At 40.6% G+C, this 13034-nt stretch overlaps 1 protein-coding gene across 1 annotated transcript in view; it reads left to right on the forward strand.

The window, feature by feature from the left end:
• The window catches only part of LOC101113346 (schlafen family member 11), a 73555-nt gene that overhangs the window by 13535 nt on the left and 46986 nt on the right, over positions 1-13034 (forward strand). The window contains 2 exon segments of the mRNA XM_027975299.3: positions 736-864; positions 9984-10707. Of these exon segments, the coding sequence (XP_027831100.2) occupies positions 736-864; positions 9984-10707 (853 nt within the window).

Genomic DNA, 13034 nt, shown 5'->3' on the forward strand with positions numbered 1-13034 from the left:
ACATCTATTGTATCTGCATGCTGCTGCTGCTGCTGCTGCTAAGTCACTTCAATCGTGTCCAACTCTGTGCGACCCCATAGACGGCAGCCCACCAGGCACCCCTGTGCCTGGGATTCTCCAGGCAAGAACACTGGAGTGGGTTGCCATTTCCTTCTCCAATACATGAAAGTGAAAAGTGAAAGTGAAGTCGCTCAGTCATGTCCGACTCTTAGCAACTCCATGGACTGCAGCCTACCAGGCTCCTCTGTCCATGGGATTTTCCAGGAGAGAGTACTGGACTGGGGTGCCATTGCCTTCTCCATCTGCATGATAGAATTACTCTAAAATGATATGTTATGATGCATGTTTCCCCGACTCTCCATTTAGTGACATCATATTGGTAGCTTAAAATTGTCCATGGTGGGAATATTTACACCATAGAAAAGTGTACTAAAAGAATGTGCTATGTACCATAGAAGAAATAAAAACAAAATGCTATTGAGATACAGAGAGTGGAGATTTATATTGAATGGATACACATTCAAACTTCCAGATAACATCTCTCTATGATGGATTTGGGAACTTTCATATTTGATAAAGGCACTTGTCCATACAGGGTGAATGGGGTGTTATCTTGCTATTATGCCTCAAGTCATGCCTAGAGAGCCATACGATACACCCACTCATATAAAGTCTTTTTCAGTGGTGAAGAGATGAACTATGTCAGAATAACATGAATTTCCTTTCTTTGTTAAGATCTTACAGAGCTGTGCAAAGACTTTGAATCTCAGCTGAGTCTGTCTAACAGCCCTCCTCAGAGCAGACCAGTGTACTCCAAGAAAGGTCTGAAACATAAGAAGGAGCTCCAACAACTCTTATTTCCAGGTAGCAACAATGGTTTGCCTACTTGACACCAGCCAGTTTCTGTGTTAGTAGAAGGGAGATAAACTGTTACGTTTGTTAAAGTCCTGGAAGTACACTCTGCAAAGCCCATGTGTACAAGGTAATAGTGCTACAAACATATTGATGATAAGTAGTTTAGAGATGAACCCTCACTGGTCTCATTCACTGAGGCAGTATCATGTATAGAATCCAGGAACATTATTACCCTTAAAGACATTTTGGTCTTTTTCTTAAATAGGACTGATCATCAGTATTTCTGATTAATTTTAAAAGTACGGATAGCTGGTTCCACACTCCAGATTTCATAAATTAAAATATCTGAAGACAGAACCTTATAATGTTCATTTTTTCAAGCTATTCACAGTATTCTGACCCTCATCCATATTGGGAACTTTTGATCTGGTTGAATTAGAGGTACACATTGAACTAACGGCAAAAAAACCGCCCTCCTCTACCAAATTTACCAGAGGAGTGCCAGTTATGAATATGAACATATAAGATTTAAATCAAGATGGAACACAAAACAAATACAATGAAGATCAATTACAACATGCATAAGCATGTTTGGGTTTGCTGCTGCTGCTGCTGCTAAGTCGATTCAGTCGTGTCCGACTCTGCAGACCACCAGGCTCCCCCGTCCCTGGGATTCTCCAGGCAAGAACACTGGAGTGGGTTGCCAGTTCCTTCTCCAATGCATGAAAGGAAAAGTGGAAATGAAATGGCTCAGTGGTGTCCGACTCTCAGCGACCCCATGGACTGCAGCCTACCAGGCTCCTCCATCCATGGGATTTTCCAGGCAAATGTTTGGGTTTAGAACAGCGCAAAATCGTGTTTCAGGACCAAGGATAGCATCTGTTCTTATTCCTCGCTCCCAACACGTTAGGCTTTACCTGCGAGTCCATTGCTGTCTTCTTTCTATACTTCTGGAGAGGAAAAACCACTTGATCAGCTATATGCAGAAAGTTAATGGCTTATCCGGCATTAGAATCTGATGCATAAATGTCCTTTTGTTGTTTAGTCGCTAAGTTGTGTCCAACTTTTTTGCCACTTCACAGACAGTAGCCTGCCAGGCTCCTCTGTCCATGGGATTCTCCAGGCAAGAATACTAGAGTGGGTTGTCATTTCCTCTTCCAGGGAATCTTCCTGACCCAGGGATAGAACCCGAGTCTCTTGCATTGGCTGGCAGATTCTTTACCACTGAGCCACCAGGGAAGCATCCTATGTATGTGGAAATGTCTATCGAGGACCATTAAGTTAATAGATAATGACGTTCCAATTAAGATTTCTTTTTCACCTTACCTAATTGAGCTCTTTGCATTCATTTGCATATCAATTTATATTTTACTAATTGTCCACAACAAACAGTACTAAACTAAGAATAAACATAAGCATTGATAATTATTTTTAAAAAATTCAATAAATTCTATTTTAGTAGAGCTTATTAACATTGAATAAACCATATCTAAAAAGAAAACACTGGGCTTTATGCTCATAGAGTGATAACCTATTATTCTGGTATAAAAAATAAATTTTCCGGGAATCATACCAAACATTTGAAGAACAGACACTATTCAAATTATTCCAGAGTCATATAAAAGAGGAAAATTCCCAGGTTATTTTAAATTGGAGTAACAGTAATTGCAAAACTTGACAGAGATAGCATACAAAAGGAAAACTCAGACTAATCTTCCTTATGAATGAAAATGCAAAGACAGAAGTCCAGAAATGAAAGGATGGATCAACATTAAGAGAGTAATTATTATAATCCACCATTTCTTCATACAGAAAATTTTACGATTGTCCTCTTATATACTGAAAAAGCATTTGAAAAGCATGAATATACATTTTAATTTTTAGAAGACAATAAAATAGGAACCCATAGATATTTCTTTAACATTATATTTATATCTATGTATTGATGTCTATATCTATCAATATCTCCCAAAGACCATTATGTTAATAGGGAGATATGGGAAGCATTCTATTAAATTTGGGAAGAAAAGCATCATGTGCACTACTGCAATTTTTGTGCAGTATTAATTAGCCAGTGCCATTAAATAAGAGAAAGAAATTAAAGGGATAAAAACTGAGGAACATAGGACCATATTCAAGAGAATCCAATGAAAAACTATTATAAACAATAGAAGAATTTGGACTGAATACCAATAGTTATATTAATAGCATTATATGAAGCACATGTCAAAATTAATATGCAAAAATTCAGTTTCCTAATATAACAATCAAAGAAAATGCCCAATTTTCAATAGCAACAAAAAGTTCAAATATCTAAGATAAGCTGATCTGAGAAAAAATTTTAAATAATATTGAAGGACACAGAAGAAAAATAAAATGGAAACACATGTTATATTTTTGAAAGGAAGAAAGCTGTCAATTTTCTCTGTTATTTTATAAACTTAGTGAGATATCAATTTTAAAATAACCAAGAGGTTAACTTAACTTCACTGGAACTGAAAGTTCCAGTGAAAAAATAAGTAAGAAGACCCAGGAAATAAAAATCTGAAAAAGAAGGGCACTCCAGATATGAAATCACTATAAAGTCTCAAATAGAAACAGAGTTATACTGGCATATAATTAGATCAAGGGTACAGAATAGAAGATCTGAAAATAGATGTAAACACATATCAGAATTTAGTTCGTGATGGAACTGGTCTCTCAACTAAGGGAGAAGAATGGGGATGCTTCAATAGAGACATTGGGATAACTGGGTGGTGATTTATTTTTAAAAAGATAGATTCATGATTTATACTATATACCAACATAAACTCTAAATCAATGAAGAATTTTAAAAAAATCAAAGCCATAAGTGTTCTAGAAGAGTACATTCATAAATGCCTTTATGCTCTTGGCATGAGGATTAGAACAATCAAGATTCAAAATCCAGAAGCCATGAAAATATGCTGATACAAATGATTACATTAAAAAAAATAAGCAGTGTGCGTGGCTAAAACAACCAAGTACAAAGTCAAAGGGCCATTGACCAGCTAGGAAAAATATTTGCAACTGATATTACAGAGGGCCAGTGTCTCTCATATATAAAGAGCTTCCAAAAGTTGATAAGGATAAAGAACAACTTAACAGAAAAATCAACGTAGTTCAGAGCAAATAAAATTCAAATGGCTTTCAAACATTTGAAAAGATGCCTAACAGTAATCAAAATAAGACACATAAATTTAAACAAGCTATCATTTGTATCTACTGGATTGTAAAAAAAAAAAATCTGATATTATCACTTGTATGCTATACTGCTATTTCACAGCATTTGTATGCTATGCTATGCAAGTCTTCCCATTCATTACTGGCAGGGATACCTATTGGTACAACTATGGAGGACAATTTGGCAATATCTACCAGAAGGATGGATGTATTTACCCATTTACCTAGTAATCCCACTGCTGGGACTTTTAAAATTATTATTATTATGGCCATACCACATGGCTTGTGGGATCTTAGTTCCCTGACTAGGGATCAAATCCAGGCCCTCGGCAGTGAAAGTGCTGAGTCTTAATCACTGGACTGCCAGGGAGTTCCTGGGAGTTTATACTTTATGTATACCCTGTGTGCACACTAAATGTCCAAGTCTATGTACAAGGTTACTCATTGTAATGGGCTTCCCACGTGGCTCAGTGGTGAAGAATCTGCCTACCAATGCAGAAGACGTGGTTTGATCTCTGTGTAGGGAAGATCCCCTGTAGGAGGAAATGGCAACACACTCCAGAATTCTTGCCTGGGAAATCCCATAGACAGAGGAGCCTGGCGGACTACAGTCCACAGGGTCTCAAAGAGTCAGACACAACTGAGGATCGAGTGAATGAGAGTGCACTCATTATAATATTCTTGTAATAGCAAGAAGTTGAGACAGGGGTTTCCTTGGTGGTCCAGTGGTTGAGAGCCTGCCTTGTAGCACTGGGGTTGCAAGTTCCATCTCTGGTCCGGGAACCAGGATTTCACATGCCATGGAGCAACTGGAGAATCCATGGTTTGCAATGAAAGGTCCCACATTCTGCATCTAGGACCCTTCACAGCTAGGTAAATAAATATTTATTTTTAAAAAGTTGGAGCAAACACGCAAGAACCCATCAACAGGGACTTACGTCACATTCATAAGATGGCACGTTAGACAAATGTGGAAAAAAAATAAGGAAGTTCTTGGGACTTGTATAGAAAGATCTCCCACACATATTGCTGGGCAAAAAGACGTGAGGGCTGAACAAAAGGGGGAAATATTGACTTGTATTTGCATGAAGAAGTTTTGGAAGAATAGGTGAGGAACCAGCAAAAAAAAAAAAAAGGTCTGTGTTAGGGGAGTAGGATGGAGTTGAAGAGGGAGGAAAAGAGCAAACAGGAGTAGAAATGTTTTGGTATTTGGACTATGGGGATGTATCACCTAGTTAGAACTATTTTTTAAAGCAAATTTTCATTTTCAGAGTCTGCTATTATTAGATTCTGATCTCAACGTGGTAAATAATCAGTTCAGTTTCAGTTGTGCAGTGGGAGTCCAGATACTATGGATAGGGAAATCCACTATTGATTGACAATAGTTTAGCTTCAGATTAAACACTATAAATGTCTCTTGAAAGAAATGTAATGACTGTCTCCAATTTTGTCCGTGCCTGGCATTATGGGTACTGGAGAAAGTCAGGGGTTAGAGTACTGGATCAGATCCGGCCAGCCCCAAACGATCTCCATCCTGGTGTCTTGGAACTGTTAGGTGCCCTCACCTGATTTCTTATAGTTGGAAAAACCATCAGTCCAGATACTTCAGGGATCTGTGTTTAACGATTTCCCTAGATCATCTACTGCACAGCACAGGGAACTCTGCTTAATATTGTGCAACAGCCTAAATGGGAGAAGGTTTTGAAAAGGAATAGACACTAGACATGTGTATATTTGTGTAAAAGAATCACTTTGCTGTGTACCTGAAGCTAACACATTGTTAATCAACTCTAATATAAAGTACTCTTAAAAATATTTACTTATTGGACTTCCCAGTGGTTCAGTGATTAAGAATTCACTGATGACACAGAGGACTTGGGTTCGCTCCCTTGTCTGGGAAGATTCCACATGCCATGGAGCAACTGAGCCCGGCACAATTGCTGAAGCCCGTGTGCCTAGAGCCTGTGCTCTGCAACTAGAGACGCCATCAAGATAAGAAGCCAGCATACCACAGCTAGAGAGTAGCCTCTGCAACTAGGAAAAACCTGTGCACAGCAATGAAGACCCAATGCAATCAAAAATCAATTAATACATTTACTTTTAAATTTTATTTATTTAAGCTGCACTGGGTTGCAGCATGTGGACTTTTAGTTGTCTTACGCTTGCTTGCAGGATCTAGTTCCCCAACCAGGGATTGAACCTGGGCCTCCTGCACTGGGAGTGCCCAGTCTTACCCACCGGGCCACTAGGGACTCCCTAATATAAACTAAAAAAACCACATTCACACATATACACAAACACAAAAGATTTCCCTAGATCCATGGTGAGATTAGTGCTTAGTATGGATATGAAGTTCTGTAAGAACCCTGAGGAGAGAACAAGCATGGGGGTTCTGGAAGGACTGGAAGGACTAAAATGTCAAAAGTAGAGGTTTTTTTTGGAATTCCCTTGCTTTTTCTAAGATCCAGCCAGGTCTTAGATGTGGCACACAGATTCTTCCACCTTTGTTGTACCATGTGGGATCTAGCGCCCCAACCAAGGAATCCACCTGCAATATGGGAGACCTGGGTTCGATCCCTGGGTTGGGAAGATCCCTTGGAGAAGGGAACTGCCGGGGTCCAGCCCCGGTGGATCCAGGGAATTCGAAGGTGGGGACGGCGTCGGCGTCTTTGGAAAAATACATATTTAATTACAGATATACAGAGAGATTAGAAACGGATAGTGTAGTAGGAGATAGTGTAGTGGAGAAAAGGAGGCTGAATCCAAATGGGAATTCAGCCAGAGAAATGGGAGCAAGAAGGAAGTGACATGGGGGAATCAGTCTTTCCGGAAACTGATCCGATTTCTTTATTTTGGGGTTTGCTTATATACCTTTTGTTACACATAGGGATGAATACAGAGTCATGCGGAGGTCAGCAGTCCTGACCTTTATCAAAATCAGGTGCTTCACATAAATGTATAAAAAAGGTCTTAGGAATATTACATCATCTTCTGGCCATGAGTGAGACCTGCTGACATTTTATGATCCTTTCTTTCTGATAACCAAAAACTTATTTCTTCCAAGGGTGTTTTTTCTTAAGCCAGGCACCACCCTCCAAATAAAGTTACATTCCTACAGGGTGAGGGTGTAGTGAGTTACAATCAAGAAAGGAATCTATTTTACCCAAGGTTAACATGATTAATCTTAAAGGTTAATACTTATTTCTCCTATATGCTTAAAGGTTAATACTTATTTCTCCTATATGTTAGTTATATTCATTATAAGGGTAGGGAACATGGAGATTTAGCAGCAAACATCAGCCCAACAAATGAAAATCCTTTCACCAATGTTCCCCTTAAGATCTATTTAGTCTTAAGATAGTGATAAAGTTACATTTTTACATAACAAGGACACAGTGATTTATAACAAAGCACAGTGATCTATTACAAAAGAGAAAATCCATTAACTCAAAAAGTCTAGTATTGCTAACATAAAAAACTACTATATTTCCTTTTCTATATTCCAAATACATTGATTAATATATTCCCAGGTGCCTAAGGATATGGAGGCCTGGCGGCAATCATTGACTCAACAAGAAGAAAAAGCCCTATGCTAATTAAGACTCTCAAAATACTCCAAAACTCTCTGTACTGTTTATGGTTAAGAGGTAGTAAACAATCATGTGGCAGGAATATGGATAATCCTGTCACGCAAGCTAGTCTGTCAGCAGAGAGGTTTGACCTGAGACACCCTTGTCCCACCCAGAGCAGGGAATTAGCAGCAATTATTGACACAACAAATGAAAAACCCTTCACCAATATAATTCCTAACCAACCCACTATACTAATAATTTCTAACTCCCCAAAAGAATTTGCCTTTAGTAAGTCTAAAACATCGTGCCTCTCAGGTTGGGAGGCTGTAAACAATCACATGTGGCCTGACGAACCTATACAGGCTGGCTAGATAACCTTCAGAGGAGTCCGTAAGCTGAAACACTCTTGTCATGCCCAGGAATTTTTATTGCCTTGGAGCTGCACGTTTACTCCTTCTCCGAGAGAAATGGTTATGGGGGAGAGCCCCCCGTAAGTCAGAGGTGTAGGTGAGAGCATAAAACAGACTCTGGTTTTGGGGTAGATGATCAGGAACAGGGGGTATCCTGAGGCTTGATTACGCCTTTGCATATGCCAAGCCTCCTTCCTCATGACCTTTGCCATGGGCGGAGTTCCTCACGCTGGCCCCCAGCAGGGAACAGCTACCCACTCCAGTATTCTGGCCTGGAGAATTCTATGGACAGTACAGTCCATGGGGTTGCGGAGTTGGACACGACTGAGCGACTTTCACTTTCACTTTCAAAAGTAGAGGAGGGCATTCGAGTCTCAGGGCACACCTACACAAAGGCACAGAGGCCCCAAGTCACATGGAGAGTGGTAACTACTCTGGTGCACACGGAGTGGTTGACATTTTATTGGTACCTAGTCTGGCCCCTATCATTGATTAAGTGCCATGTAGAATATCAAAGAAATGGAAGGGACACATTGTCTCCACATAATTTCCTTGGGAAGCATATCCCGTTATGTAATTAAAGAAAAATAAGAGCTATTTGATGAGGAGGTGCTATGAACATCAAATGCTTTAGTGACATGCTCCACTTAGCAGCAGGGGTAGTCTGAGTGGCTTGTAGGGCTGTGCAGTAAAGACAGCGAGAGGGTCTGGTGTCTGAGACACCCCTGGGTCCAGCCTTTGGCTCTGCCACTTCCCGGTGATGTGACCATGGGCCAGGCACTTGACCTGTTTGAGTTCCCATTTACTCATATGAAAAAGAGAACAGTCAGTATATCTGCCTTGCAAAATTGTGAGAACCATAGATGCATGTCAATTCCCGGGTATAATCAACAAATGTTGTGTTTTCTTATTTTATACTTCTTTTGGTTTGGTTTCTAAAGCTGCATGTTAAAATGTATCCTTATATCTTCCTTAAATGCATCCAAAGATGCATGTTTCCCCCCATCTTTTAAATATCTATTTATTTAGTTTTAGCTGTGATGGGTCTTGTTGCTGTTCAGGCTTTTCTTTAGTTGTGGCAAGGAACAATAAACAACCACCAATGAAATATGGGTAATTTCACTGGAAATCAACACTACAGATCCAGGTTCTAGAATGTGATCTGATGCCACCACCACAAAACAACAACAGTCTCTTCATTCCTCCCCCCACCTCTTTGGAACAGATGATTATCAACATAAGTTTAAAACCCTACCGGGCAAAGTTTATTGTCATGTCACAACATTGCTCCTTGCTCCCTCATGTCAAAGGAAGACTCTTTGCTATGGATGCAGTCTTATATAGATCTGTGGGTAAGTGATGCTTCAGCAGAGTTATCTCAGAGTCTAATCTCAGGGTCTCCCAGTGCAGAGCTACATGGAGTTTCCTGCTAGCAAAGTTCTCATGGCTCCATCTTCTCCACTGATATTTAATGACCGCCTTCTTCTTGGAAGGGCTCTTCCTACTTCCATCAGTGGGGACTGTTCAGGGGCATTTTGAGATTCAGGTGCTTTAAGAGTAGCAAGGGAAAGAATAATTTCTCAGCCAGCTACAGTGAGCACACACTTTATGCCATTTCATTCATTCCTCACTGTAAGAGATGTGCTGTTTTTGTAAACGTGGATTTCTGTTTGTTTTACAGATGAGAGAACAGTCTTAGGTTAAGAAATTTACCAGGGTCATAAACATAATAAGCACATAGGCTCAGATGAAGTATGCCAGACTGTCAAGGCTTCTTTTTCTTCACTGTAATATAATAATATTGGCAAAAGAATGTATATAAAATATGTGATTTATAATAATAAGATTAAAATTTAAGTATAAGTATTTAGCAATTTTGATTAATTACAGTTAATCATAAAAGTGTGACCTTTGCCCTTAAACATATAATCTTTTCCATATCTAGTGACATCAGAAGGTCTGAAATACACGCCTGAATCTCTCCAGGAGGAACTGTTCTCGCAGAATGAAGGTTTGAAGGAATTAATGAAAAGGCAAATAGACCGAGTCTCCCAGGGAATTTTAATCCTTTCTACAAGCTGGGCTGTGGACCTGAACTTGGAAGAGAAGCAAGGAGTCATCTGTGATGCTCTGCTGATAGCGCAGAACAAGCCGCCCATCCTCTACACCATCCTCAGGGAGCAAGACGCAGAGGGGCGGTCCTATTGCACTCGCACCGCCTTCGCTCTGAAGCAGAAGCTGGTGAACGTGGGAGGCTACACTGGAAATCTGTGTATCACGACCAAGGTCCTCCACCTGAGTCCCGAGAGCAGTGCACAGTCCTCGGCAGGTTCAGGCTCTGTGATTGATTACCCCAGTTCCTATCACCTCGCAGACATTCAGCAAATGGAAGCTTTGCTGCAGTCCCTTGTGATCGTCTTGCTTGGCTTCCGGTCTCTCTTGAGTGACCAGCTCGGCTGTGAGGTTTTAAATCTGCTCACAGCCAAGCAGTATAAGATCTTCTCAAAAAACCTCCGCAAGAGCAAAGAGTTGTTTATCCATGGCTTACCTGGCTCAGGGAAGACGATCATGGCCATAAAGATCATGGAGAAGATCAGGAACACGTTTCACTGTGAGACAAATGAAATTCTCTACATTTGTGAGAACCAGCCTTTGAGGAATTTTATCAGGTAAGCAGTTGGATCTTTTTTTTTTTTTGGCCGTACTACATGGCTTAAGGGAATTGAATCCAGGCCCATCACATCAAAAGGGCGGAGTTCTAATCATTGGATGGCCAGGGAAGTCCCAAGCAGCGTGATCTTATTGTCACCAAATGAGGTTCTATCTAAATTCACTCCACGTCCCCGACAACCTGAATCACCTTGTTTCTTGAAAGTAAGATGGTAAAATGATCTGTGGCAACAATACTGTGTTTGTAGGAGTATGATCATTTTCCTCCTTTACTGACTCAAGAGAAAACCAGGATGTGTCTTTTTAATTTTCACAGGGGCAAAAATATCTGCCAGGCAGTGACCCGGAAGAGCTTCATGAAACATGACTTTAGTTACATTCAACACATCATCATCGATGAAGCTCAGAATTTCCGCACTGAAGATGGGGATTGGTATAGAAAGGCGAAAACCATCACTCAGAGAGACGTGGATTGCCCAAGAATTCTCTGGATCTTTCTGGACTACTTTCAGACCAGCCACGTGGAGCACATCGGCCTCCCTGTTCTCTCAGCCCAGTATCCAAGGGAAAAGCTCACCAGAGTGGTACGCAATGCAGGTCAAATAGCAGGATACATCCAATATATATTGCAGAAGGTCAGGAAAAATCCTCCTTGTAACATCCCCCATGAGCCCCTGAAGATGTGTCTTGAAGCTAAATGGGCTAGGGATGTGCAGGGAACCTTAAATATTAAGAACTTAACTCTGAATGCAATAGTGATGCACGTGGCAGACACGTGCAAGCTTCTCTTTGAAAGGGGCTATTCTCCCAAGGATGTTGCTGTGCTTGTGAGCACCACAAAAGATGTGGAGAAATACCGGCAGAAGCTCTTGCAAGCAATGAGGAGTAAAGGGATAGAGTGTCTCACCAATGAGAGTGACGTGGGGGGTGATCACATGGTGTTGGACAGTGTCCGAAGATTCTCAGGTCTGGAAAGGAGCATTGTGTTTGGGATCCATCCAAGCACCGTGGAGCCAGCTATCTCATACAACATTCTAGTCTGTCTGGCATCCAGAGCAAATCAACAGCTACATATTCTGTGGCAGCGTGACGTTTAAGAAGAATTCCAAACCAAAACAGGATGAGGCGATTTGCTCTGTCAGTATCCGTGGGTGGCAATCTGATTGGTATTGGAAGAAACCTGTCTTTTCCATTCATGGGTCAGCTAGAGATTTGGGCAGAGCTGACATACAGAATCTGGAACTTCCCTCTCTGGCTCTCTCCTTTCAGGGATTCCTCCCCAAACTCCTTCTGGCAGCTATTGTCCCAAACTCTGCCCCTGATACTTCCAACCAGAAGGATAGTGGTTTTCTAAAGGAGCTTTAATCACCCTGCACAGTGCAGACTGTGACCTGCCCTATGGCTAAAAGCCATAAAAATAATACATTCGTCCTGTGGCCATTGTTTCTTCCAAGTCTGGACACTTATAATGTATTAAAAAAATTTTTGTCCAGGATCTTTAGTTAATCTGCAGAAGGGTGGTCTGGTTGGGACTACTTGGCCAAATTAAAAGCAGAATTCTTGTTTCCAGAATTCTTTTTTTTTTTTTTTTTTTGGCATTACATTATTACCCCAAAGAAACCCTGCATTTGAATAGCACTTCTCACTTCTTCTGTCTCTTTCTCTGTCCATACACAAACATGAGGTCATGTGAACACAGAGAGAGATGGTGGCCACTTCCAAGTCAAGAGAAGAGGCTCCAGGATGAAACAACTCCTACTGACACCATGATCTTTAATTCTCAGTATCTAGAACTTTGTGAAATAAATTTCTGTTCTTTAAGCCACCCAGTCTGTGGCATTTTCTTATTACATCCTGGGCAGACTAACATAGCCACAGAATTATTCTTCTAACTAAAACACTGATACTTAATAGTGCTAGTATTAGCTGGCTCAGTCATGTCCGACTCTTTGCAATCCCATGGACTATAGCTCACCAGGCTCCTCTAACCATGGAATTCTCCAGGCAAGAATACTGGAGTGGGTAGCTATTCCCTTCTCCAGGGGATCTTTCCGACCCAGGGATCGAACCCAGGCCTCCCGCATAGCAGGCAGATTCTTCACCATCTAAGCCACCAGGGAAGCCCTGCCACTTAACAACACTAATGCATTTCTTATTTTCTGTCTATACAAAACATTTGAAAAATGTTTCTGGTCCAAAAATAACCACAAAATATTTGTACAACTAATGGAAATTTAAAACATTACATGACTAATATTCCACTTATTACTAGTCCTATACTACTTCCCTTCTCCCATATTATAAGTTGCGAATTTTTCTTTCTCCT

The sequence above is a fragment of the Ovis aries genome, chromosome 11 (genome assembly GCF_016772045.2).
Source record: "Ovis aries strain OAR_USU_Benz2616 breed Rambouillet chromosome 11, ARS-UI_Ramb_v3.0, whole genome shotgun sequence".
Lineage (NCBI taxonomy): Eukaryota > Metazoa > Chordata > Mammalia > Artiodactyla > Bovidae > Ovis > Ovis aries.